General features: G+C 44.3%; 1 protein-coding gene and 1 long non-coding RNA gene across 9 annotated transcripts in view; one reads left to right on the top strand and one right to left on the bottom strand.

The window, feature by feature from the left end:
* LOC139800184 (uncharacterized) overlaps positions 1–14,006 on the bottom strand; it is a 21,469-nt gene extending 7,463 nt beyond the window's left edge. The window contains exon 1 of the long non-coding RNA XR_011727629.1: positions 13,915–14,006. This is a non-coding gene — a long non-coding RNA (uncharacterized lncRNA). The remainder of the gene's footprint in view (positions 1–13,914) is intronic.
* On the top strand, positions 13,854–27,370 carry B3GALT5 (beta-1,3-galactosyltransferase 5). 8 transcript variants are annotated; one of them, XM_071752906.1, is made up of 5 exons: positions 13,860–14,117; positions 18,209–18,379; positions 19,586–19,736; positions 23,560–23,741; positions 24,236–27,370. In XM_071752906.1, exons 4-5 carry the CDS (start codon positions 23,649–23,651, stop codon positions 25,190–25,192), a joined length of 1,050 nt encoding a protein of 349 aa, XP_071609007.1. In that variant the 5' UTR covers positions 13,860–14,117; positions 18,209–18,379; positions 19,586–19,736; positions 23,560–23,648; the 3' UTR covers positions 25,193–27,370. The 8 variants fall into 8 exon arrangements, with proteins under 8 accessions (XP_071608999.1, XP_071609026.1, XP_071609007.1 ...); XM_071752879.1 differs by lacking the exon at positions 18,209–18,379 and adding an exon at positions 14,597–14,690; XM_071752870.1 differs by having other exon boundaries at positions 13,860–14,690.

The following is a 27,370-nucleotide window of genomic DNA, read 5'->3' as shown; positions in this document are numbered from 1 at the left end:
CAGGATCTGGAAACACCTTTCACGTGAAGGGAGGAAGCAGCTGGTGTGGCAGGGAATGACAGGTCCCCTTGACATGCCATGTGGCTTTTCCCTGTGGGGACATGTCTGAGACTTTGCAGAAGTTTGCAAGGAAGCTGGGAACTTTCCTGGAGAAAGCGTCTGCTGTTAGAAACCAGGGTGTCACTGGTGGGAATCTTGTACCTAGGGATGTCTGTTGTGTATCAGAGGAAGCTGAAGAGAGTGAATTCAGCCTGTGCTATGTAACCTCTGCAAAGTATTCTGCTTTTAGCGGTACATTTTTAACCTGCAGTGATCTTTGCCTGACTGTTACTATTCCTAATATCAGCATCAGCATCTTCTCCCAAGTGACGCATGCTAAAAACACAGATATTTTGGTGCGTGCTCTCTTAAGGGTGCATGTCACAGTCTTGTCTGCTACTATCCAAAAACCATGAGAGCCTGGCAGACACTTGATCCCTGTTGGCATCAGCAGGCAGGACTCAGAAATGTGTGCTGAGATGATCCCGTGGGAGGTGACAAAGCCTCTGTGAGTTACAGAAAGGCCCATCTGACCGTCGCCCATGAGGGGCAGCTGAGACCCAAAAGCTGGCAGCAGGGCTTATCAACATGCCAAGGGTGAAGGTCAGTGGCTTCTAAAGGGTGGCCTGTCAGGCTGTGGTTTTTGTTTCCAAATTAGATGCAAAAGCAACTGCAGAAACTCAGCTTCTACCTCTCTTGGTGCCATCAGTCAGTGGGATGCCCCAGAAGGGGAGAAGCAGGTCCAAGGGCAATAGCTGCCATGTCCCTTTCTCAGCCTCCTGTGCCAAAACAGCAAGTGCCTCTTTGAGTTTAAAGACATCTGCTCACTGGCAAGAAGTCAATGGCACCTTCTATAAACCAAAGTTTTATGTTTATTTTTCCATATTTTACCTACTGAAGGTTCATGGAGTTTAATGCAGCCAGCATTTCCATAACCTGTTGAAATTAGGTGCTGTTACAGATGTTTAGATGGAAAGAAACACCCTTGAAAATATTGGTGCAATGTGCCATTAAGAGATCAGAGAATCACAGAAAGGTTTGGAAGAAACTTTTAAAGGTCACCTAGTCCAAGCCCCCCTGCAACCAGCAGGGACACAGTCAACTTGATCAGGCTGCTCAGAGCCCTGTCCAACCTGGCCATGAACATTTCCAGGGATAAGGAGTCTACCAACTCTCTGGGCAACCTGTGCAAGTGTTTCACTATCCTCACTGTAAAAAAGTTCTTCCTTTTCTGTAGTCCAAATCTACCCTTTTTTGGGTTAAAAACCTTGCTAAAGAGTCTGTCCCCATCTCTCTTCTAGGTCCCCTTCAGGTACTGGAAGTCTGCTTTAAGGTCTCTCTCAACCCTTCCCTTCTCCAGGTTAAACAATCAACCTGTTTTCATAGGAGAGGTTCTCCAGCCCTCTGATTATTTCTGTGGCTCTCCTCTGGCCTCTCTCCAGCAGGTCCACGTCTTCCCTGTACTGAGGGCTCCAGGTGGGGTCTCATGACAGCACAGTAGAGGGACACAGTCCCCTCTCCCAGTCTGCTGCTCATGCTCCTTTGGATGCATCCCAGGATAAGGTGGAAAGCTGTTTTTCTGAGCTGTGAGAGCACATCCCTGGCTCATGTTGAACTTCTCACTGACCAACACCTCCAAGTCCTTTTCCTCAGGGCTGCTCTCAATCCCTCCATAGCCCAGCCTGTACCAGTACAGGGGGTTGCCTCAGCCCAGGTACAGGATGTGTCACCCACCAGACAGATGGCTTCATGTTTGAACAGTAACTTGTCCCTTATCTTTGTTTAAGCCTTTGCCAAGCAAGAGCTTTCACAAGATGGGGCTGGGGGTTCATGACTACTTGATTTTGTTTGCTGGCACTTGACTTGAAGAGGGTTAAGCTCACCAAGCCCTCGTCAAATGGCACCACTGAGGGTGTTTGGTTGCTAGTGGAAAATCACTGGTGAAGGTCACCCTGTAATATCTCCCTAGCTTGAGTGAGACAGGAAAGATAAAAGTTCAATAAGACACTGAACTTGTTGACATTAAAACACCCCACCCTACTGGCATGCAGGTCAGTTTACAATGAAGGATGATGGTATCAAAGGGTAAGAGCCTGGAAGAAGAAATTGCCTGCAAATGATGTACCCAAGGGAGCAGTGAAAGGCTTTTGTCTCTTGGTGATGTGGCTTGCTCACAGGAAAAAAGCACAGACTGCCTTTTGAGCAAAAAATAAGGACTTCAGCTATTCTTTTCCATGAGTTGGATGAATTTTTTGTATGAATCCTTTTCTCTAAAGAAGTTAAATTAAAAAAAAAATGTTTTACAAAAACAAAGCTTGATGAACTACTAAAATTTTGCCTGAAATTTTTTTAGAAGAAACTCTTCCCTCTCTTTCTTTTGTGTGCAGAGGCTCTGAGACACCTTCTGGGGCAGGATGCTGCTACAGGGAACTTCAAACTCCAAAAGAGGTGTGGGGTGAGTTTTGTCTTGTGAGGTCTTTTAAGCCCCCTGTGCAGCTGGGACAGTGGGGGGAGCAGAGTTGGGTTGTGAGAGCTGCCAAACTTGTCCCCATGGTGCTTCTGCAGCTCAGCAGTGCAAGAACATCATCCCATGGGGAATTTGGGATTCCCTGAGCCTGTCAGCTGCTCTGAGCCATCCCTTCAGAGAAGCTGCCTTGCCCACTGCCTGCCCACCACCCCCACATACATCTTAGTTCTTCTGGACATAAAGTTTATCCCAGCATTGGTGAATCTATGGGTTTTCTGTTGTTTCAGCCTGGATGATAGTGCTACTGATCTATGTTTTCCAAAGTACCATTATTTAGAGATAAATTAACTCTGAAGCTGCTGGTCTGCTGCCTCTTGCTGTACCTTGATCCCATAAACTGCTGGGGCTGCCCTGAGCTCTTTTCCTGTTTGTCTTGATTTGGGGGTTGAGCAAAACTCTTATGAGAGCTTGCTGCCTATCTGTGACATTTCAGGGAGGCCAAGGGAAATAAGAAAGTAGACAGATGATTGCTGTTTTGTACAGGGTAGGCATGAACTGTGAAAGAGCTGATTTGTAGAGTGCAGTGGAAAGTGATCGATGGTCCTAATGTGTCACTTCATATTGTGCTGTGTACTTAGTTGCAGAGGGTATGGGTGAACCCTCACAACACAGCAGGAAAGTGCAGTATCTACTTATTTAATGCTTCTGAGCTATCTATTTTTGAAATGTTCAGTCATTAAAAAACTTCTAGACATCTGAGAAATTGCATCAGATTTGTTTTTTCTTTATCCCATGAGCCTTTTCTTATTTTAATGAGTACCATGGCTTCAGGATTACCTCCAGCAGCATAAGAATTGTAACTTCTTGTGCTTGGAAATTTGGGGGAGGGTGAAAATGCAGGCATCTCAGTTGATGCTTTAAATGGAAACCTTACTCTAGCTAAACAAGAGATACTGCAGCCTCTGCAAACTGAAAATATCTGCCTTTTTTTCAAGTATCCTTTCCGTCATTTAAAAATGCCATTCATAAAAAAACACCTGGCAAGGGTGCAATGAGAAATAAATATATAAAAGAGTTTGACAATGTGTACACTACCATGATGCCTGTGTCTTCAAGCTTATCCTTCATGGAGCAGAGTGGGAGAAGGCTAAAGCCAAACACATGAGCTGTGACCATCTTAACTGTACAGAGACCCCAGCTCCGTGGCTGCCATGGGGCTGAGCCAAACCAGGGATGCTGAAGGGGTAGAGGGCAAGGATTTGGGTTTTTCAGCTTGGAGTTTAGCTGTCCCACTGGTTACTTATTTTATTGAGTGACTTTTAAACACACTCCAGGGGCCCCTCATCAAAGGCAAGTGGTGTGAGTGACACTCTAGCATACAAAAATATGGAAAATTCCCATCTTTCAGAGAAAGGAGAGTTTCAGTGGCAAATAAAGGACAGACAGAGGGCACACATTGGCATGTAGGGATTCAGCTCTGCAGCTCTTGGTGGTCCCAGGGGAGCTGCCTCCCACTGACAAGGAGAGTCGCACCCCCTGCTCTTCAGGTTGGGTCCTCATCCACCAGTTCTCCTCCTCATGTGCCAGACAAGCTCTCAGGCAACAAAGAAGTCAAGCTGGAAGCTGTCCAGATGGATGACACAAGGTGTGAATTATCTAATTCATCCTGGAAATCATGGGGTAGATGAACATCTGGCTACTACCAAAACTCACAGTCATTCATCTGAAAAAAATCCGAACAAAACAGCCGGCCCAAAACCCCAACATTAAGCAAAAGCCCCACATCTATAAAGTATAAATATTTTAAAGGCATAGGTAAATACTTGTGGAGCCAGCGGGTTTCCTCAATTTACTGAATTCCTGCAAATAATACTCTCAGGTAACAGAATGTAGTGTAATAGAGCAGGGCTGTAGGATTGTGGATGGAGAGCCATACTGATAAACAGGGCTTCCCTTAAAAAAAAAAAAAAAAAAAAAAAAAAAAAAAGGTAAAATAGTTATAATTTTATTTCAGAAGCTGACATGACAATGCATTATACATCAGTTCCGGGTTTTTAAAGAAACAAACGCTCACTGAATGGCCTTTTCTTCTTCTGTGAAAGCATATTTCACTTCTTGGAAGTCATCTTGAAACCAAGTGGAAACATTACAAAGAGGAATGATGTTAAAAAGTATTTCATTTCTGTTGAGCTATGAGGGGAACTTTTTTGAATTTTTAGTTTCTTTGAAGGTAATATTGCGACAGGTTTCCCTTCCCTCTCAGTTTATACCAATGCCATGCCTGACAGCAGATTAGCATGTTGTATTCAGCTGGTTTCAGAGCCTTCTGCTCCAGGAAAAACCAGCACAGAAGGCATTCCTACTGGTGTCATAGTGGCCCAGATGTTTCTTTATAAACCATAGGACCATGTTAGAGCCACAGCCTGTATCAACCATGGCACAAGTGTAATGATGCAGCCTTCAGCAGCAGCAGCTGGAAAACAGGGGAAAAGTCTGAAGAATTAAATCTGGCTTGGACTTAGTTTCTCTTGCATTGATGAAGTTCTGCTGGCAGGTGCAGCCTGATGTATCCTGGTGGAATCAGGCTCTCTGTCACAGCAGCAATAAGCAGCCCCAGGGGGGAGTCAAAGCCACGTGCTGAGGTGCCCATTCTTCATCTGTGTGAGTGTTTAACATCCCACCTGGTGTGCCAGTGAGCTTCAAGCTGTCTAATAACATTCTATGCCTTTGTTAGCTCTGTGCAGGACCCAGAAGGACATTTGCAGGGCAGAGTGGGCAATTGCCCATGAGATAGGTTCGTCTGTCCTTCCAGGCTCTGCTGAGGGCTGCTCTTGCAGGACTGACCACCCACTGCTCCCAGTAGTGCATCTACCAGCCCGGGTACCACTGAGGTGGGTGCAGCCCTGCTGTGGGCATGTGATGGGTGGCACATTGCCATCCCTTGCCCTGGTCCTCATTGGCCATGCACAGGTGGCACCTGGGTTGAGCACTCAGTGGCAAACTTGGGTTGGCTGCTCCAGATCTCTCCTTTGCTGATGCTTCGGGGAAAAGCATTCTGCAAGATTTCTAGAGACATGATGGAAGTGTCTTGGAAACTATTTTCACTCTGAGACATATTGGTGTTTCTTTAAAATGCAGAGAAGAGACAAAAACTGTAGAATACAGTACTTTGTTTTTTAAATTTGGTGGACTTTGTTTAAACCCAAATGACCTGAAACTTCTGGGTTGACAACCCTTTTTTTGATCAAAAGTATGTTTTTTGGATACCTTCCCCTTTGCTTTTGATCTGTCACCAGCCCAGAACAGGAAAATGCTGATAATAAAATTTATAAAAAACACCACATTAAACCTAGCAGCTCAGAGGAATCCATTTGTCAGATCCATAACTATATGAATGGTTTCCTGGCAGTGCAATCAAACTCCATCTAAACCTTCATCTCAAGCTATATAACAGGTAACAGCTCCCAGATCAATCAGCACTGAGAAAACATTCACAGGCAGATGAGGATGGATGGGAAGGAGTGGGAGTTACATTAACCTGGTTTTCAGTCATTATTTCCTGGGGATCACATCCTTGTCTGGGTGGGGCTGTTCCTTCAGGAGGCAAAGAGATGCAAGATCTGCCCCCAGGTCAGGCCACCAGGTTAGGTGGGAAAAAACACTTTCTGAAGGGACATGCGAGCATGAAAATGTGAACAATTCCTCTTTTCCTTTTCCTTTTCCTTTTCCTTTTCCTTTTCCTTTTCCTTTTCCTTTTCCTTTTCCTTTTCCTTTTCCTTTTCCTTTTCCTTTTCCTTTTCCTTTTCCTTTTCCTTTTCCTCTTCCTTTCCTTCTCCTTCTCCTTCTCCTTCTCCTTCTCCTTCTCCTTCTCCTTTTCCCTTTCTTCTTCAAAATGGGGGACGAGACAAAAAAACACAAACAAATGAAAAGCCTCTGATACTTCCAGTTAATTATGCAATGGGCAGGGGCTGGAAAATGTACTTTCCTTATTCCTGCAGGCAGAAGCCCTGGAGCATGTGATTTAATTATTGTCATTGTCTTAAGGCAATGCCAGGTGCCTGCTGAGACAGAGGACATTTCTGGGGTGCTCTAGGGTTTGCTGGTTCCCAGGAATGACATGGTGACCCTCCATTGTTTCCAGCTCCTGCCCCTTGAGCTTCTCCCCACAGAGATATGGCAAAGGTTCCTTCCAGGGGGGATCTCTATTGCCACAGGCAGTGAGGGAGAGGCTGTGCTGGACCTTTCTGAGGGCTTCAGCATTTTATAACCTGCACTATTCATTCAAATAAGCCAAGTTAAAGCCTCTTGAAGCCCGACCTCAAGATGGAGAGATGTGGGAATGTCTGATGGCACTTGAGAGCACCAGAAGTAAGCTTCTGTCATTGACACTCTGTCAGAATATAGTTTCATGCTCAGCGAGGAAAGTGGAAGTGATGGGAAGAGTTAATGGGACCCAGAGGGTGGAAAAAAGCCTGGCAAATGGGGAATGTAATCAGCTCAGATCTCTCAGCCTCGTAAGGGGGGGACAGAGGAGGGAGCTGGCTGCTCTATGTAGGTCATCTTTGTAGGCCAAACCTTTGAGCCCCATCCAGCTGTGAGGCCAGTGAGGATGTAGAATTCTGGTAGCCAAAACCCATAGCATGTTGGCTGTCAGTGATGGGTTCATCCCTGAAGGACAGGGGGGGCTGAGAGCAACATGGAGTCAGGGCTCACCTCATGCTTGTGAATTTATCATCTTCAGGAATTTAGCATCTGAATTTAGCATCTTCAGGAAGAAACCTGGGCAAGTTGGAAAGTGCCTAGGAGACAAATGTAGCACTGTGTTGATGGATGTTACAGCTAAAGAGTCCTTGCAGCAGCAAGGAAAACTCCAGTTCCCAAAGTCTGCATCATGGTGAGCATCCAGGATCACAGACTTGTCATGGTTGGTAAAGTCCTCTACAATCACAGTGTCCAACCGTAAATCTCCCCACCCTAATTTAATAAATAATATATTTATCAGTATCTGTATCACCACAACCACTAGAGCATGTCCTGAAGTGCTTCATCTACATGATTTTTAAGTATCTCCAGGGATGGTGACTCCACCACCTCCCTGTGCATCCCATTGCAATGCCTAACTACTCCCTCAGTAAAGAAATTCTTCCTAATATCTAGTCTAAACCTCCCCTGGTGAAACTTCAGGCCATTTCCTCTAGTTCTATCATTATTTACTTGAGAGAAGAAGCCAACACCCACCTCCCTACAACCTCTTTTCAGGTAGTTGCAGAGAGCTATAAGGTCTCCTCTCAACCTCCCCTTCTCCAAACTGAAGATTCACAATTCCCTCAGCCTCTCCTCATAGGTCTTGTTTTCCAGACCCTTTACCAGCCTGGGTGCCCTTCTCTGAACTCAGTCCAGCAACTCAATGTCATTTTTGTAGTGAGGGGCCCAGAACTGAACACAGTACTTGAAGTGCAGCCTCACCAGTGCTGAATACAGGGGCAGGATCACTTCCCTTCTGCCAGCCACACTATTTCTGATGCAAGCCAGGATGCTGTTGGCTATCTTGGCCACCTGGGCACATTGCTGGCTCATATTCAGCTGGGTATCAACCAGCAACCCCAGGTCCTTATCTGCTGGCAGCTTTCCAGCTAGTCCTCCCCAGGCCTGCAGCATTGCACATGGTTGTTGTGACCAAAGTTCAGGACCTGGCACTTGGCCTTGATAAGCCTCATATTATTGGCCTTTGCCCCCTGATCCAGCCTGTTCAGGCCCCTCTCAGAGCCTTCCTACCCCTGAGCAGAGCAACACTCCCACGCGCTCACTGCCGAAGCACTCAATCCTATCATCTGGATCACTGAACAAGACCTCCCCTTCTGCTGCGTCAGTGCAGAAGATGCAAGGCTCTTGTCTTCATCTGCTAACAATTTAAGATGGCTACAGGGAAATTTTGGGGCACCTTATTCAGAAGAAACTCAAAAGGCATCTCGATGGAAGTTTGCGTTTGCTGGCAGAGGGACAACTCCCTTGGGCAGGACATCAAAAAAACATAGGAAGAAATAAGGCAAAACACCCTACAGTGTGAATGGCTAGCTATTTGGGAAGCATATCAGTGGAAGCAAAGGGGTTTTGTGTCCATCACAGTCCCAAAGTCAGGGTGGGATTCCTCTCTGAAAGGTAAGCTCCCGTTTAGTCAAACCTCACGGCGTGCAGGTGAGAGGGTGATACCTGCTGCAGATCTGTGTTCCCCCAAGGAACCTCAGGCTGCAGAGGGGTGTCTGTGACCCAGGCACAGATGTGTTTCTGGATGCCAGCTACAGACAGGGCTGTGGGTTGGTCCCAGTTGTGCCCCCAGCCAGGCACAACCACCACCCACCCTGCCTACAGGGTTAGCTGTCTGAGGAAGAAGCAAAGCTGGAGCAGGTTGCTCTGGGCACATTTCTGCTCCCAGCCCTAGGAGACAGCACCATGAGGTGCTGAGGCAGCTTTCCTCAGCAGATGGATTGCTCCAGGCTCTGCTAGTAATTAGCATGGGAAATAATAGTGACCAGAATGATAAAAAAAAAAATAATTGAGGGTAGATGGCAGATTTTATATAGGCTGAAATGAAAACTTGCTGCCTGTACATCTCAGGTCTTGAATTGAGTTAGTGGTGCTGTGATTAGTTAGGGAATAAATTCACAGCTTCAGTAGGGAGTGGAGACACTCCTGGACTCACTGAAGTTGTTCTTCTCACTTTGCAAAGCCTATTTGTAGTCCTAAGCAGAAATAATTGGGCTGTAAGAGTTTGGCTTAGCTAGCAAAAAATCAGCAGTGAAGTACATAAAAGAAAATCAGAACACTTTGTACCTCTGAATAAAATTTTATTTACCTAATACAAGAATGCTGTGTAGAAGCTGGTATTAGGCATGCATAAACAAAACTAATATTAAGAACACCATATCCTTTGTGAAGATCAATTAGAGAAGCTTTTAAAGCCCAATCAGTGTATTCAAGCAGTTCCATTAACTGACTTTTTAATGTCCTTTTCCTGTTGAGCTTTATTCATAAATGCAGCGTTAGGGTGTGAATAGCTATGAGCAGCTTAAGATTTTTCTTCCGAATGGGAAATGATTTGTTAGGTTTGTATGTGTTTGGTCTCCAATATTTTCATAACTGGTTTCATGTTAGGACTTGGTGTGCTACAGCTCAGGTTCACCAATTAGGTTCAAGCTGCTGTACAAAAGATGAAGCAACTGAGTAACACTCATCATCACATTAAGTGTGCATGGGAGCCTTGTTTGCTGTGAACTTCCATTGAAATGAAGTTAATAATTTTGATTTCCAGTGGTGTGCATCAGACCTGCAGTGCTGTTGCTTCTGTAGAGCTGAACCCAACCCTGCCAAGGGTGAAAAAAGTCTCCTGCCACCCTGACCCCATCCCTGTCACTGTCCCAACCTTCTCCATGTGCCACCCCGCAGGAGTGCACCCAGGAGCAGCTGTACCCACCAGAGCCTCTGCAGGAGCAACTGGAAATGAGATATAAAGAGAGGTAAATTCAGCTTCTTTTGCTCTTTAGGAAGTGGTTAGACCACAGTGTCTAGATTGAAAAAATGTTACAAAGTTCATCTACACATGACTTAAGTCAATTGCTGATTTAGTTAAGCACAACAGACAAGTGGGTAGGGTAGGTTAGGGTAGGGTAGGGTAGGGTAGGGTAGGGTAGGGTAGGGTAGGGTAGGGTAGGGTAGGGTAGGGTAAGGTAGGGTAGGGTAGGGTAGGGTAGGGTAGGGTAGGGTAGGGTAGGGTAGGGTAGGGTAGGGTAGGGTAGGGTAGGGTAGGGTAGGGTAAGGTAGGGTGGGGTAAGGTCGGGCAGGGTAAGGCAGGAAACACAGGCCACAGGGTGGGTGCAGGTCAGCAGGAAAAACTCTTCTGTGCTCCAGGGCATTAAAGGAGGGTGCAAAGCATCCCCAGGAGCATTGACTGGTACAGGGGTTGGCTGTACCAGTACACAGCACTGACCACTTGTTATTATTCATCAGCTGCTGGTGCTGAGAGGTATTTAAGCCTTGCTTGCACAGGTAATTGTAGAACTTTATGTGTTTTTTTATAATTGCACGCTATTGCCACCTTTCCCTTAGCAGGGATCTGTCATATAGATAAAGCTTCACACGTCCTGAGGTATCTGGGGTGCCCAATTTACCAATGGCACTGCCTGCCAAAGATATGGTTTCGCAACAGTAGAATTATAATGCTGTAAATCTGAGGGTAGAAACCATTTTGCTACTCTAGAGGTAGGTTTTGATGGTTACTGTTTTGCTCATATTAATCTTCACTGCTACTAATGCCTTTACAGCATGAACTGTGCCTGTTGATGGGAGGATGCTATTATTTCAACAGAAGTCCTCCTCTTGATTGAAATAAATCCATAATTCAGTATAGAAAAATCTTGAAAACTTCTATATGCAAATTTTGCATTAGAGTGAATAGCCTTGGAACTTCCAGTATTGTCAGGTAATAAAGTCCTTAGAACATCCTGTACCTACACCAAGTATGCAGGTTGTAAACCACACTCTTCAGCTGCAAGAGCTCCCCCACCTTCCCTCACACACGCATTCAGAAAAAATCCAAGGACAAAGTTCTTATTCACATTTTTTATAGTGCTTGCAAACAAAATGCAGCAAACTTAAACCCAAGCCAAACAATGACATCCTTTGATGGGTGTTGGCAATCTGACCTTATCTCTGCCTGCCTTATGCCTGAACAAGCTTGTCTGTGGAAATATTAATTGTCACTTGGCGAGGCCACGTCCAAGCACCATGGGGAGGGGAAATGCATGTCAGGGGAAATGACAATATAGAGCCACCAACACAATCAGGGCTTCAAGCTGTCAGTTTCCCACTTGAAGGGGGAAGGAACAATATGGATGGGGGAGCTGAGGGAGCTGGGTTTGGGGGTGACTCATTTGGAAGGCAGAAATTACCCTTGGTTGAAGGCAAATATTCCCCTTTGTGAGCCCCACCTCATTCTCAGCCAGATAAGCAGCATCTATGCTCTCTCTTTTTTTTAATTTGATCTAGCCTCCTTTGTTAACTAAGGGAACAGAAAGATTATAGCTTAAGAATGTTATACTCATTTAATGTGACAGGTTAAATCTGTGTGCCTTTAGATAAGGCTTAGATTATTTTAGTTTCATTGCAACACTGATTTAGGCCCTGACTCACTCTTTGTGGCCTGACTTCATGTAGACATATGTTGACTAAAATTCACTGCTAATGTAACGTAGGCATATGTTTACATTACTCTGCTTAAATGTTTTGCAGGAATAGAGGTGGACTTACACATCAACCCCAGTCCTGAATCAGAGGTACTGAGAAGTAGATTTTAGTCTTTTTTTTTTTTTTACCCCAGCACAAATATTAGCTATTTCAGAGTTTGTTTTCCTTTCTCTTCTGCCCCTCCCAGACCTTATCCCGAGTAATCTCCATGAGCAATGTGTCCTTTTCAGTGTGGAGTCCTCCCAGAGACTGAATGCCCTCCAGTCTCTGTTGCTTTAGTGGCAGCTGGGCAGGCTGAGAACTGTGGAAAAGCAAACTGCTGAAACTCACAGAGCAAGCTGGGAGCAGTCACCTTTTCCTGACATAGCTGAAGGGGGTGGAAGCAGGTTTGATATGAAACAGCAACATATTCTCATTTCAGCATGGTCCTTGGCTAGGACTGCCCTGAGGGCACTTGGTGGATGCTGTGATGCTCAGCAGCTGTGCAGGTACAGGTGTGAGCCCCAACTCTCTGTTGGTTTCCCATTTTCATAGACTCATTGAGTGGTTTGGGTTGAAAGGGACAGTAAAGATCATCAACTTTCAACCCTTCTGACATGGACAGGGGTGCTTTCCACTAGACCAGGTTGGCATTTTCCATTTCATTGGAATATGTCCCATGTCCAGGAAGAGGACATGGAATTTGCTTGCAGCAGTTTTTTTTTGTTTCTGGTATCTTGTGGACTTTGTAGGTCAGCCTGTGACAAAGAAAGCCTTAGCAGTTTCCCAAATCTAAAGGAAAGCTTTTTTTTTGAAGAATTTGGAACACAAAAAACATAGTCATGCATGCAGGGGGACCAATAGGCATTCTAGATGTCTTAGATAATGTTTTCTCCTTAAACTCTACTGGGTTTTTTTTTTAACTTGTGCCTCAAGAAAACCCACAAAAAACATGAGAACAACAAAAAAACAAACAAAAAAAAATACACACACCCCATGGCTTTTGGAGCACTCGGCAGCAAATCTGGAATTGTATTTGAACCTCTCTTACTTGTATTTCTCCTGCAAAGTGGAACAACCAAACAACATTTTTTATGTTTCCTTCACTACATCTATCCATCTCTAGCCTTGGAGAGGGGAGAGGCAGGAGAAAAAGAGCTGCCAGCAGCCCACAGTGATTGATTTGTCTCTTGTTTTCTATGCTGTGCTAGAACAACCTGTTTCAAAAATTACAATGACAAATCAAACGAAATATTTCTTGCTAGAAATTCAAACTCCCTGAATAGTTAGTGCATGTGTGTCTACTAAATGGACTGCTTTATCCATAAAATTTGTTCAGAAGTATTGTTTTCTGCTTGAGCTTGCAGCCTTTAGGATAGAACTGTGTTTCCCTGAAGCCATTTACTTCAGTAATTGTCATGTGAAACTTTCTATCGTTGACTGCAGTGACTAGGGGACAGTTTGCATATATACAAAGGTTAAACATGTTGCATTTCTCCACTTACACCGAGAAGTGTTCAAAGTGTCCCTGGAAAGAGACAGAATAACCTGCCCAGATTCAGCCCAGCCCTAGAGCGAAGGGGCCGGAGCACTCTCCTGAACATCAAAAGTTGTGGAGGGTCAAACCAACACGGGGATCCTAGAAGAGGGGTGATGGAACGACAGGGCAGAGAGTGAGGACTGGAAATGGGGTGCTTCCACCCCGCCGATGCTGCTGCCCGAGGGTGCACGGGATGCTGTTTGCTTCCCTTTGCCCTTTTCACCAGGTTGTCATTCCTCATCAGGGAAAATCCCAGGACTCAATGCAGTCTTTCTCTCTCGCTGTGCAAATCAAGGCAGTGCCGCTCTAATTGGGAGCGCGGAGCCGAACTTTCCCAGCGCTGGGAAGGGGCTGGCTCTTCTCTGACACAATTTCCAGCTCCGTGAGCACCACTCCCACCCCTGGGAAAAGCCATCGACTTTCCCCCCCCTACCCTTCGCATCCCAAATACGCAAAATAAAAACATTCACATAGAGTTCTAACTTTCCCTTCCCCGCCGATGGAGCTGCAGCGGTGCTGCTGTTCTGCTACCTACGGGAGAGACAGAGGGAGGGAGGGAGGCAGGGAGAGGGTGGGAGAGAGAGAGAAAGGGAGGAGAGAGAGTGAGAGAGAGAGAGAGAGAGAAAGACAGGCGGGGAGCTCAGGTTACCGCAGCCGCATCTCTGCCTTCTCCCGCTTCTCGCCGCGGAGACACGGGCGATCATGCACTCCTGGGCTGCGTGGGGAGGAGCAGGGGAGACTTCCCAAAGTGTAGCCGGAGCCTCCCGGTAAGGGAAGGGCATCCCGCCCCCTCGCCGCATCTCCCGCTCAGCACGGCCAGAGCCGCCGGAGGATGGGTTGCAGGAGCCTGAGGTGAGAGCTGAGGAGGTTCCCGTTCCTTCCCCCAGCTCCAAATTGCAGGTATCACCCCGGGAGGGGCGGCCGGTTCGCCCACGGGAAGAACCTTTGGAGCCGGTGTCACCGACTTTCTGAAAACTGGTGCCAGCCGTGGTGGCCGGGTTAGGAGAGTCAGATAAGAAGGGACGGCAGGTCCAACCCCGTTTTTCCAAGGTTGGAATCAAAGTCTGGAGCTCCCGATCTGGGGAGGTCGCGGGCTTGTGCCGAGTGGCCCAATGGCAGCCTGGGGTTCGGCTGAGGGCTCTGGAGGGCAGATCTCCCCCTCTGGTAAGGCAGGTGATGAGGTGCATCAGGCTGACTGGAATGAGGGGCACACTGGTTTGGTGGCAAGGAAAGAGTAGTAAATAATAGATCGTTTGTCAGGGGATTTAGTGTGTGCTTTAACGAGGGGGAACCATTTGACAGACTGTGAACCTGTCCCCGGGACCACACAGGACAAAACCAGAGAGCAATGTGTTCTGTGCTGCCCTGCGTGTTTGCTGCCACCTTGAATGAAATGTTTAAAAAGAGGATCGATGAGGTACGCAGGTAAGTAAATAAAAAAAATAAATAAATTTAAAAAAAAAGCCTTTGGGCCTGATCCGGCGATCATTACTGAGTATAATCAGCACTTTTAAAGCCAAGTAGCTCTTTACAAAGGATTTGCCAGCATGAGGGCCTCACAGTCGGATTTCTCTTCCTCTGCTTTCTGCCTCCTCTGCCTTGGTAATTGAAAGAGGAGTTGGACACCATCCCTCATGGTGAGCATTTGGCACAGGGCTGGGGTGGTGTGGGGAGCCTGGGTGCCTTTCCCTGGGTTGTCTCTGCCCTGGGAGGAAGCTGCATGGTGCCCAGGAATGTTATCTTCCAGAAGTACCAGATTGCTTCTTTAATAGAAATGTGAATTGAAAGACTTAGTAGTGCTGTTGTGTTGATAGGTCAAGCATAAAGCTCTGAACACTAAAAAATGACTGTGCCAAGAGCCAGCATGAAACAAAAGGGCACAGAACAGCACAAGCACCAGGCTCATCCAGTCCGTGCAAGTGCTGTCTCAGCTTAAAATCAGGAAAAAAAAAATAAACCCATGTCTAAAAGGTAGTATTTTGACAAGTCCCCAGCCTGTGGTGATATTGGTATGGCTTTGCAGTACTCTATTATGAAAGATTTAAGAGTGACATTGAACGTCTTTATTGATCATTTTCCGGGTTTTGAACTTTTCCTAATCTGCATAACTATCTCTTCTCTGCAGTGCTCTTTTACTTCTTACTTTATGTGTCTTGATACTGCTTCTGAGGCAGAAGAGCAAGACCCCATCATGTCTCAAATACCATTTTCAGGTTTTTCTTTTTCATTAAGATGAAAAAAAAGCATGCAGCACTAGTTGTAAATAAGTGTACAAGAAACACAGACAGATACATACTGTTTTTGAAGAACTTTTTGCTTCTATAGCTCAGAGAACCAGGCTTTTAGAGTCCTATCATTGACTTTTCTGATTTTAAAGAAGAATTTTTCCTCATAGCTTTATGTGTTTATGAAGATAAGAGGTTGGGTGTGAGCTGGATTTTGTTGCTGTTCAGCACAATGAGAGGTAAGGTCACTCTAATTCAGCTCATTGTGGACAGCTGCTAGTACTTGGTGAGATCTGGAGTTTGGAATATAGCAGGTAAAACAGTAAATATGGTGAAATTGCTGATTCATGGGGCAATTCTTAAAAAAAAAGTTAAATGTGCTTGTCAGCATCAGTTATAAATGGCAGATAGGGATATTGTAGGAATAGAGGGAACGTTAGAAGAAGTGAATCTAATAGCACTGAAGTGAAACCCAGAAAGGGATGTTTGGTATACAGGGAGTGGAGGGAAGACAGAGACAGAAAGAGAGAACTTTGAAGCTGAATATGTGGAAGAAATTACTACCAAGATGGTCCTGCTGGGAGAACAAGGAGAGAGCGCCCTAGGGGCACTTCTGTTTTCTCTGTCTGTCAGAAAGAGGAGGCCTCTTTGCTGGTTGCCTGCCAGCTGTGTTTGGATCACCTGTGAAAGTGGGTTAAGTCAAAACTTTCTGAATTTGCTCCTAAAAAGGTGAAAAAACACCTGCACTGGGGACTGGACTGCAATAGCTGTCCTACACAGTTTCTCTGTACTGATTGTCTGACCTCTGCCTAATATGGACCTCTGGCCTATATCGCAATTTCCACTGCAACAACTTTTTCCTTCCTGCAAGAGGAACCTGGCCTTACTAAATATTCCAACTGACATTTTGGTGGGATTTTTAGGGCCAGGATTCAACAAGAGAATTTTTCAAGCAGCTTAGAAAATAAAAATCCTATTTTAAAATAGAAGTAATCTTTACTAACTTGGCTAAAGTCGTTCTTTCAGACTCTTCAGATGCAGCACTTCTTTCTCGTGACATTAAGGGTGCAGCTCTATTTCCTGCCAAATTTCTTGCTGGTTTTGAGAGAAAAACTGCATTTTGGTCTGAGAATGTTCTTGGGCTTTTCCAAATGAATGAGTGAGTTGTCATGGATGGGATCAACCTGCATCAGGAGCTAATGGCTCTTGATGATTTTTTAAATAAAGAGGAAGATGCAGCCTCTAATTCAGAAGATCCCTGTGCCACAAATACCTTCCAACTCTGAGAATATTCTTGCCGTGGTCTTTGTTCTCCTTTAGGCATTGGCTGTCTGGGAATTCTGAGAGGCAGAACATTTTAGTGCTCAGAGGCAACTATTTTATTAATGGAAATCTCTACACCTGAGCTGACTTTTTGTATCTGAACTGGAAAGATGATCTTTTCAAGTGGATGATACCTGTGACTGTTTTTTCTTTCCCTTGTAATAATAAAGACACACCTTTTTAATGGGTGAATGTTGCACGGAAAACTCCTCCTATGCCCTGAAATATGTTAAGTTTATGTATATATGGTTATGCGTGCACTGTGGTACAGAAAGTGCATACAGAAGGCATGATTTGGAGAAGGAAATGGTGGAAATTTTCCTCTGAAGAAATAAGGTTAAAGAGTTACACGTGGCATCCCTGGAACTGTACTTGCCGTAGTACAATGAGAGGAGATCAAAGGCATGGAGGTGAAACTTTCAGGGACTCTTACTTAGTTACTGAGTTTTAACCAATAATTTAACCAATATTTTTGTGTTTTAATTTTTTTCATGTCATCTTTTTCCTTTGATTGCTGGGGAAAAAGTTTCTTTGCTTATTACAACTGTACCATTGTTTAGGCTGTGTTGGTCATGCTGCTAAAAACAATACAGTTATATGCATATATTTGTATGCATCTGTATAATATATATATGTATGTCATTTTGTTTTTAACAATATTAATCTAGAATTTAACACATCACTCTAATATAATTTTTTCCCCTAGAATTATCAAATTCAAAACTTTACTTAGTTCTACTCTTCATCTTTTTTTTTTTTTCAAATTTTTTTCTTTTCATAATGAGGTCCAAAGTGATAAATAAATCCAGTCCAACCTTCTACGGAGAAGATTCAGTCTGCTGTCAAAGTTACATACTCAATCAGCTAAATGGGTTTTACTAATATAATGACAGAGCATAAGCCAGGCAGCATGGTAGGATTTTCAAATTCAAACAATGCTCCTTTCATATCTGTTGTCTAATTTTCATTTAGGGTTTGGAGATGAGGACTTCTGCCTTGGGTCTGTGATCATGGACAAATGGCTCACCTGCTTTTCAGAGCCAGTTCCTTGGCCATAAAGCACTGTGGCCTTTCTGGAGAGCCAGGGATGTATTTTAAGCATCAAAAGCACCCATCCCTCAGATCCCCTCTCCCCATGCACACCCCACTGTATCAGCCCAGGGTTAGTGTGGAGGTACCTGAGGAGGAGCTGGGAAACCTAACCCGCCCCCTCCCCCAAGCAGCATTGCAAAAAAAGAAAGAAAAAACAAAAAATGAAAAATAAAAAAAGGAAAAAAAAAAAAAAAAGGAAGAGGAGTTTGCTGTAAATAAAGTGCCTAGCAACTCAGTGCTTAACTGATAGAAACTGGCATGCATGAAGCAGAGGAACAATTTCTTGCTTTGTTTCACTGACAGATTGACAAGGAGAGACAATCCTGATAGAAGAGGATGAGAGGTAGCAGAAGGAAAAGGTTTTTGGTTTTCTGCCAGTCTTTCAGCAGGACTGGCAGAAAAAGCTTTTTCCTTGCCCTGCACATTCTTCAGGTTTCCATCCTACTTGTCTGCCAGTGTTGACATTTGGTTTGGGTGAGAACAGTGTTAATAGAAGTCGCAGTAAAAGCTACCTCTGAAAAGTGGCATTTTAAAGTGCCAGGAAAGGGACATTCAGCCTTGGTGGCTGTTTGTGTGCAGTGCTTTGGGTTGGAAACTTCACCTCCAGCTCAAGAGGCTCCGTGGGATGCTGCCACCCAGGGCAGGGGGTGTGAGAAGGCAGCCAGTGCTCCCAGGGGAAAGGGCAGGGTAGTCTGTCCCTCTGCAGCCCTTTATGTCAAGTACAGGTTCACCACCACCCTTTCTGGTAGTTCTGTGTGGGACCTGAGTGGGTGCTGCTGTTCTTGACAAGGTCTGGCAGTCCTGAAACACTTGCATTTAGAAAAAGTAAATGTTTTGAGCTGCACTTGACATTTTCTTATTATTTATGCCTGTTTAGTTCCCCTTTGTGTCCTGCTGAGTTTCTGAGAAAACAATTTAGAGATTACTTTGTCCTGTGGAAAATCAAAAGTTAGCAGATACTATTGGTACTTAAACCAGAGCACGTGTTACTTTCCATCATTAGGAAAGGAAAATAGGAATAGCACTGCTGACTTATTGTGCCATTTCTGAAGGTTGTAATTCCTGTTTCTGCACTTAAATCATGTCTCTGCTTTTGGGTCTGCCTTGGCACAGCCCTGGTGTCTCTGTTTACAAAGCCAGGACTCCTGCAGATGATCAAAAGCACTTCAGTCATTTGAGGTTGGGGTCATTCCCTGGCTCCTGTGGGCGATCTCCATGCAAAGCCAGCACTGATCCTCCACTGGACTCAGTGGCATGACTGTGACTTTGCCCCAGAAAAATTAAGAAAACTTTATTTCTTTAAAGTGATATTTTGAATCTATTTCTCAGGGGGACTCTAGGCCTACTTACCTCTCTGTGCCTTGGGCCAGATTACTTTTCTTGATCTACATGTCATATAGTCTTGATCTCTGGGTGCCATTTAGATAATTATACTCATTAAGAGACCTAAAGGAGGTGTCAGATTAATTTTGATGGGATAACTAAGCTTCATCACAGGAGTTACCATGGTCCTGTCACTGTGCAACACAGGGGAGTTGCACAAGGGTCAGTGGTGTGAATAGAGAGACCCTAGAGCTGATCTGCCTCCCCCAGGTACTTTCCAAGGAGAGGGCTGCTATTCCACTGATTTGGATCACAGACCTTGATTGCCTTCCCCTTGTCTTGCTGGGTTTGTTTCAGGTGTGTGTGAGAGGAGCACCAGGCTGCAGGCTCCTGTAGCCCCCCTTGCTTAGGGCCCAGACTTCTGTGCAAACCTTGTTTGGATCTGGGCAGAGCCACGAGACACTATGCCAGGCAGTTTAAAACAACCCCTCCCTAGGACACGAAGCAGGTAATTTTATTGTCAATACCCTACATAAAGCATTTTGCATTTGAAACAACTGGAGGTGGAAAAAGCTTTGAAATAATTACAAACTGCAATTTCTGACTCAGATCAGAGAGGAAAATCAAGCATAACATCACGTAAAAGGATTTTCTATAAAACTGGAAAGATTTGTTTTGATGAAAAAATATTGGATGCTCTTCAAAATTATTTATAGATAAGAGATTGATTGCTAGTGAGTCTCTATTTCTTTCTGGACCACCTCCTGCAGACTTATTATTCCCTTCACATTAACATCTCCAGTACTGTTCTGTGGAGATACATGAAGACTGGAGTGTTGAAACACAGGCTGTATTTTTTTTGTCAGATGCAGGCAAAGGAGGAAAAATAAAGTGACAGCTAATTTAGAAACCACAGGCCTCATCACACATAACCTGTGTTCCTTTCTCTGCTGTAGAGCAAGATACTTCAGGTGTCATGGTGACTGCTTTGCTAAATGCAGTCACAGCAATGCTCTCCTGTTGAAACCTAACAGAAGCTTTTTTTCTCCATATGTTCTTCATGTATGGCAGTCCTCTCAGGATAGAGATAGAGCATTTGCTTCAGCTAGGAATCTAAATCTGGTTTGCTCATGGGGTGAGGGGGATAGCAGTTCAGCTTCCTGGGCACAAGGACCCAATATCAGGGTGATTTAATTCCAAGGAACCAACCTGTCTGTGTTTATATAAAATGGTTTTAACTTTCAAAATTTTCCCTGTTCGCCTGAAAATAAGAATGAAAGAGATGGCTTTAAAATAAAAATGGCCTTGGTGAGAGGAAGCTGGTCATCTCTGTCAGCCTTTCCCTTGGTGCTCCTTTAAGTAAATGCCAGCTTTGTAAGGTATTGCCAAGCTTGGGACACCGAGCCTGTACCTGTGCAAATGTATCTTTTCCAAGAGCCACCTGTGGCTCCCTGCTGCAGATTGAGGCTCCTTATGGCCTCAAGGCATCCAGGGCAATTATTTCCTTCTCCAGTGCCAAGGGGAAAAAATGAAAGGCAGGGCTGTCAGATGAGACACCCATGTGCACTCCCAGATGAGACACCCATGTGCACTCCCAAGTGTTTGCTGAGTTTACCTGGAGTGGGGAGTTTGGGCAACTGGTGCTGTACAGGGGAAAGACTAATGGACAGTGAAAGAGGGAGAGAGGAGGTTTGAAACAGAAGATGGATCAGGGTCCCAAATGGCCAAGGAGGCTGAGAGACCACTGCACATGGTGCGGCGGCTTCCATGGTTCTGAAGTGCTGGGGATCACAGTGAGAAAAAGAGAACACCATTCCTACCAGTTCCAGATAAGCCCAGATTTGCTTTTGGGGATTAAAGTAATGGCAAAAGCTAGTATTTTCCAGCTCAGACACAGTCAGAAGCAAATGAGACTGCTCTGGGAAGTAGGCAGCTCTTATCAAGGCCACTGACTACCCACTGGTGATAGGCAGGGACCTGCTGTGAAATGATACGTGTTCAATTTGCAAAATTTATAAAATTCATTTTACATTTTACATAAATTTGCAAACATCTGCATTGCCCAGGCACGTGTGTATGTGTTTATATATCTGTATAAGGATGATGCTTCATACATGGACTGAAAAAGAAAGACAGTTTGGCTCTGGATGAGCAGTTGTAGTGAATACATCCCAGAACATGTCAGGAGGCTGCTCTCCCAGCACTCCAGAACAGGGACCTTTCTGATGTTTTTTAGATCTGTTGCCAGAGTCCAAACCCAGAAACAAATGAGAGCCAAACAAGTTAAAAAATGTGATTAGCATCTCTGTTGTTGACAAGGACAGGGGAATTGAGTGCACCCTCAGCAAGTTTGGTGATGACCCCAAGGTGTGTTTTGTGGCTGACACACTGGAGGGAAGGGATGCCATCCAGAGGGACCTTGATAGACTTGAGAGGTGGGCCCATGCCAACCTCATGAAGTTCAACAAAGCCAAATGCAAGGTCATGGGTCAGGGCAGTCCCAAGCCCAATTAGAGATTGGGTGGAGAATGGATTGAGAACAGCCCTAAGAAAAAGTCTCAGGGTTGTTGGTTGATGAAAACCTCAACATGAGCTGGCAATGTGTGCAGGCAACCAACTGCATCCTGGGCTGCACCAAAGAACTGGCCAAAGAGGTGAATCTCCCCTTCCACTTTGTGCTCATGAGACCCCACTTGGAGTACTGTGTTGAGTTCTGGAGTCCCCAAAACAAGAAGGATATGGGGCTGTTGGAGCAAGTCCCAAGGAGGGACATGAAGATGATCAGGGGGCTGGAGCAGCTCTCCTGTGGCTGAGAGATTTGGGGTTTTTCAGCCTGGAGAAGAGAAGGCTCCAGGGAGACCTTATAAGCCGATTTCAGTACCTGAACAGGACCTACAGGAACCTGAGGAGGGACTTTTTATGAGGGCATGGAGTGATAGGATGAGAGGTAATGGTTTCAGACTGAAAGAGGGTAGATTCAGATTGGATATTGGGAAGTGTTTTTTTAGTATGAAGGTGGTGAGACACTGGCACAGGTTGCCCAGGGAAGCTGTGGTTGCCCCCTCCCTGGCAGTGTTCAAGGCCAGGCTGGATGGGGCTGTGAGTGACCTGGTCTGGTGGGAGGTGTCCCTGCCCACGCAGGGGGTTGGAACTGGGTGATCTTGGGAGAGCTGTTGACAGGAGCAACCTCTTCTGCAGCGCTGTTGTTAATCTCAGGTCATCATCCTTCCTTGAAAACTCTATTTTCAGGATATTTGTGTGCTTCCTCCCAGGCCACTGAAGAACATGAGAAAAGTTGCAGAGTAGATTTTTATAGAAATTGTGTGTATATATATGTATGCATATATGTATTCTCACACAATTTGATGTATGTATTTAATTAAAGCAATTTTTAAGATTATCTCAAGACTACCATGAGCTATACATACAAAAAAAGCAGACCTGAGAAATACTCTATTTAAAGACCAAGTTAATTTAAATATAAGTGGCAGAGGGAATATGAACTCTGAAATATTTTCAAGGAATACTTCAGGGAATTTTTGCAAAAATGTATTTCACTCTGGCAGGAATTTCAGTAAGCCAGGACTCCAGTTCTACTTGTTTCATGATTTGAGAACACCAACTGAGGTTAATGCTACTATCCTTGTATGTAAAATGAGCTGGATTTGGTCCCAGGAACACATGTTTGACCTTTAAAAAGAACTTAATCCTTCAATGCAGAACCTTTTCATTGCTCAGAAAGGGGAATTTGAGCAAAAGGAGACCACTACTGTGGTTTAGGGGAGTCAAGGCAGAACATTGTTGGGAAGAAGGCAGAGAGAATTTCCATGAAATCTACAGCTCTTGGGATTGCAGACTTGGTTTACTGTATTTTTAGATGGGAAGCCAGATTTAATCCTTTGTTAAGAATGAGGGAAGCAGAAAAAATGTCCTTCCCTGTTGTGAAAATATCCATATCCTAGTGCTCTAAAATAGTAGCTGAGGGGCTTATGGTTTAATGGAATGAGTAACTGAAGGATTATACTCTTCTCTTCAGGTTAATTTATGCAGATGTGTGATTACTTTTGGCACTGTGACCTTTTTGGGTTTGCTTTGACAGTTTTTTTCTCTCTCTCTCTCAAAATTTATTCTAGATTTGTAACCAGATGGTCAGCACATCAATCTGCTACGAAACTGAACAGACGAACATGGTTCTAATTGCTTGGATTTCTTTCACCTAAAAAGGAGAGGGGGGTACCCCAGTGAGTTACCTACACTCTGCAGAATGTGAAACCTCCAAATAATCTGACCCACTGTTTTTTCTTTTTTCTTTTCTCTTTTTTTCTGAGCAGCTGACCCAACGTCAAATATGTGACTCACGGCCCCTGCAGCAAAAAGATTGAGACCAGTCAGTGCAAGACTACTACAGGACACAAAAGAGATGAAGATGGGAGGAACCTGGCTGAGTCTACCAGTTGTACAGCACTTGCTGGCTCTGGGACACAAGCACTGTTCAAGCAAATGGAGAAACCTGGTATTTAAAAAACCTATTGCTGTTTTTCTGGCATGGGCACAAATCTGCTGCTTCCCCACTCTTGCTTTTGAGAGCCCTGGTGGGTCTAAATCATAGTTTTTAAGATGCTGAAAATGGGGAGGAGGTCTGAAGTATCAGCCAAGGGTAACCTGGTATCAGTGGACAGGCTTGTGTGAATTTCTGAGGATATACGGGCTCGGGGGGCAGATTCAAGTAAGCACAAGTGTGAATTTGCCTGACAGCAGAACATCCAACAGGAATGATAACAGAAATCTTTGTGGGTGATTTCCCCAAAATAAGTAGCTTTCAATTAGAGATGACCTGGCTTAAGATCCCTATGCAGGGATTTTGGCACGCAGAGCTGAAAGGAACTATATATATATATATATATATATATATATATATATATATATATATATATATATATATATATATATATATATATGTATGTATGTATATATATTAATGTGCTGTTACTTCTTTTTTTCTTTCAGATGGATTTCAGAAAATTCAAGCTATTTCTTTGCCTTCTAGGGCTCACCTTTGCTAGCTTCTGTGTTTTTTACCACAATTTGACCGAATCTTGTATATTCTGTGGAAACAGCCAAGGTTACGTATTCTCCAATGAGACTTTTAGGAGAGTTGGAGGAAACTTCTCGCAGCTCCCAGATATAGACTGCCACAGGAACCCTCCTTTCCTGGTCGTGCTCGTGGCATCCTCACACCACCACGTTGATGCCAGGATGGCCATCAGGCAAACCTGGGGGAAGGAGAGGACAGTTGCGGGCAAGCGCCTGGTGACATATTTCCTCCTGGGAAGCACTGAGGACATCAGCCAGCAGGCTGAGATTGCTGCTGAAAGCCAAAAGTACAAAGACATTATTCAAAAGAATTTTACAGACACATATTACAATTTGACTTTGAAGACCATGATGGGAATCGAATGGATTCACAGATTTTGTTACCAGTCCAGTTTTATAATGAAAACTGACACGGATGTGTTTGTTAATGTTTTTTACCTCACTGAGCTGCTTCTGAGGAAAAAGAGGACCACTAGGTTATTCACAGGCTTTTTAAAACTACAGGAGAACCCCATACGGAAAAGACAGAGTAAGTGGTACGTGAGTAGAGAAGAGTATCCAGGAAAGACCTACCCTCCTTTTTGTTCTGGGACTGGCTATGTTTTATCCACTGATGTTGCTAGTCAGATTTATAATGTTTCAGAGAGCGTTCCATTCATTAAACTGGAGGATGTATTCATAGGACTGTGCCTTGCCAAATTAAAAATTCAGCTGGAGGAGCTTCATTCAGAGCAGACCTTTTTTCCAGAAAGAATTAGGTTCCCTCTTTCTCGCATTAAGAAAATCGTGATGTGCCATGAAGTAGAACCATCTGAGCAGCTGAACTACTGGAATCACTTAGTGACAGAAAATCAGGGAGAAGTGCTCTAGCACCTTCCCTGCTCAAATTAACAAACTGAAATGCTCCACATTTACAGGGTTGCTCCTAACTCCAGCAAAATTCCCAAGTAACTCTAGATCCATCATGTTAAATGGTTTTTAATGCTTATTTTAATCTTCATTTTTGCCCAAAACCATGTGAACCTCTTCCTCTCCAGTTCCCTCCCACCTCTTTGCATCCCTTCTCTACAAAAGTTACGATTATTTTCTGAAAGATGTAGGCCTTCAAACTTGCTCTCCAAACTGCTACAGGACTGCAGTGCCAGACTAAAAGTCAAAGTACTTCTGTTCAGGAAAGAAAATTTGCACCTTTTCTGGTCCTCCTTGATAGATCACTGCGTTTGCACCCATCTGTGCAGGCATTTCAGAAAAGGTGTTTGTAGCTGTCAGGACGTTCCTCTCCTGGCATAGGGAAGCGCAGCCCTGCCCTAGCAGCCACCTCCATGTGGGAAGAACTGCGTACTGGCACAGATCCCTCCTTCAGTCTAGACCAATTTTTTTGTAGATATGGAGGAATTTGCCCATACAGCACTCTTGGAACACCCTTAGGTACTGCAGGTCACCTGGTGAATGTGTAATGGTACAGCATCTGTCTCGCTATTTGTGCCTCCTGCTGAAAATGGTTTGTGCTAGGGCCAGATCCATGCTCAGTGGAGAGTGTCCTGGTTTTTTTATTAAAACAGACCCCAGAGACAGCTTTTACATTTGTGTCTAACTTTGGTTACTAGAAAGCCACTGTAAATGGTTTGCAAAGCCTAAGCTAAACTCACCAAGATAAACAATACATCTGATTTAGGCATTTTTCCCTACGAGGAGCTATTACCTGTGCAAGGGAGAAGTCAGTGGCTTTTTTTTTAACAAGACCCAGTGGGAAAATCCAGGCTAGGAGCCTCATTTCTTATTTCATTGCCAATCAAAGACTCATGAAATCCCCGAGATATTTGTAGGTGTCAGAGATATGGAATTGAGTCTTTACAGTAGATGCTGTGAAAAATACATTTGGGATATGGGAAGGGAGAAGGTTCATAAAATCACGCCTTATGCAATACTCCTACTTGATTTATTTTCAGTCAAATAAAAGGTCAGTTTTACAAGCAAAGAAGTATTGAATGCCCGTACTATGTACGAAAGTTTTTTTTTCCAGAGAGAAGAAAAGGTGTAGCTGCTCCCTAGGGGAAGCTGAGCCATGAGCTGAGGGGATCCAACATCCAGCAGGTCTCAGCCTCACATACCCACACGAGGAAGGAGGACAGATCCACAGATGGTGTCCAGGTCCAGCCAAGAGTGATAAGGCATTATCATGTTGATAGACAGGTATGAGGTCAAGCCAGTGATAGCCAGGTCCTGGTGATGACAGATGGGGTTCAGGATAAGGCCAATTGAGGGGAACCATGGCCAGACACTATGTGGGAATAGCAAGGGAGGTCCTTGGGGATGGGCCTGTATACTGAATGTGATAAAAAAGGTGGAGGAAATAAAGAAATAAGGAAATATATTTCATCACTTTGGGGTTATTTATTTTTATTTTTTATTTTATTTTTATTGAAGTTTCTGAGGACTGTCAAAATGTCTCTTCTTACCTGACTGTGTCAGAAAAGCAGGATAAATATTTTCAGAAGGAATATCCCTCATCCTGAAAAGCATTTAATAAGGGTAACAATATATTATTTATTTTCCTCTGTTGTTGAGTAACCTTAGCTCATGCACTTATTTTTGACAGCTGCTGATGAAAGAATGTTTATTGGTTTGGTAGAAAAATTATCTTTATTTTAAGTTTTCCAATCAGAAAATAGCTGTGTATATGGTGTTTGCAGGGATATGGCTATCCATATCCAGATGGTCAGGAACCAGATGAACCTTTCCCTCTAATGTACCTGTGTTGGGGAGTGGGAATCCCAGCTCCACTTTGAAGAGAATCTCCTCACCTCACATCGCAGTTTTGCAGCTGTATCTCTGCCCTTGGACTCAAAGCACTGTTATAGCACGTCTGTTTTTTCTGTTGCCTTTAGCAGGTGTGGTTGGTGAGATGATAAAGTCTAGCAACAGTATTTTAATAGCTATTCTTTTCATGTAACCTGCAGAAATGTCTTTTGCCATTTACTGTCACTTTACCCAAGGCACAAGCTTGGGTAAATTGCTTTAATTTATTGAAAAAATGTTGAGCATAAA

The sequence above is a fragment of the Heliangelus exortis genome, chromosome 1, assembly GCF_036169615.1.
Source record: "Heliangelus exortis chromosome 1, bHelExo1.hap1, whole genome shotgun sequence".
In the NCBI taxonomy this organism is placed as follows: Eukaryota; Metazoa; Chordata; class Aves; order Apodiformes; family Trochilidae; genus Heliangelus; species Heliangelus exortis.
The sequence above is the reverse complement of the archived record's forward strand: the minus strand, read 5'-3'. Positions and strand labels throughout refer to the sequence as shown.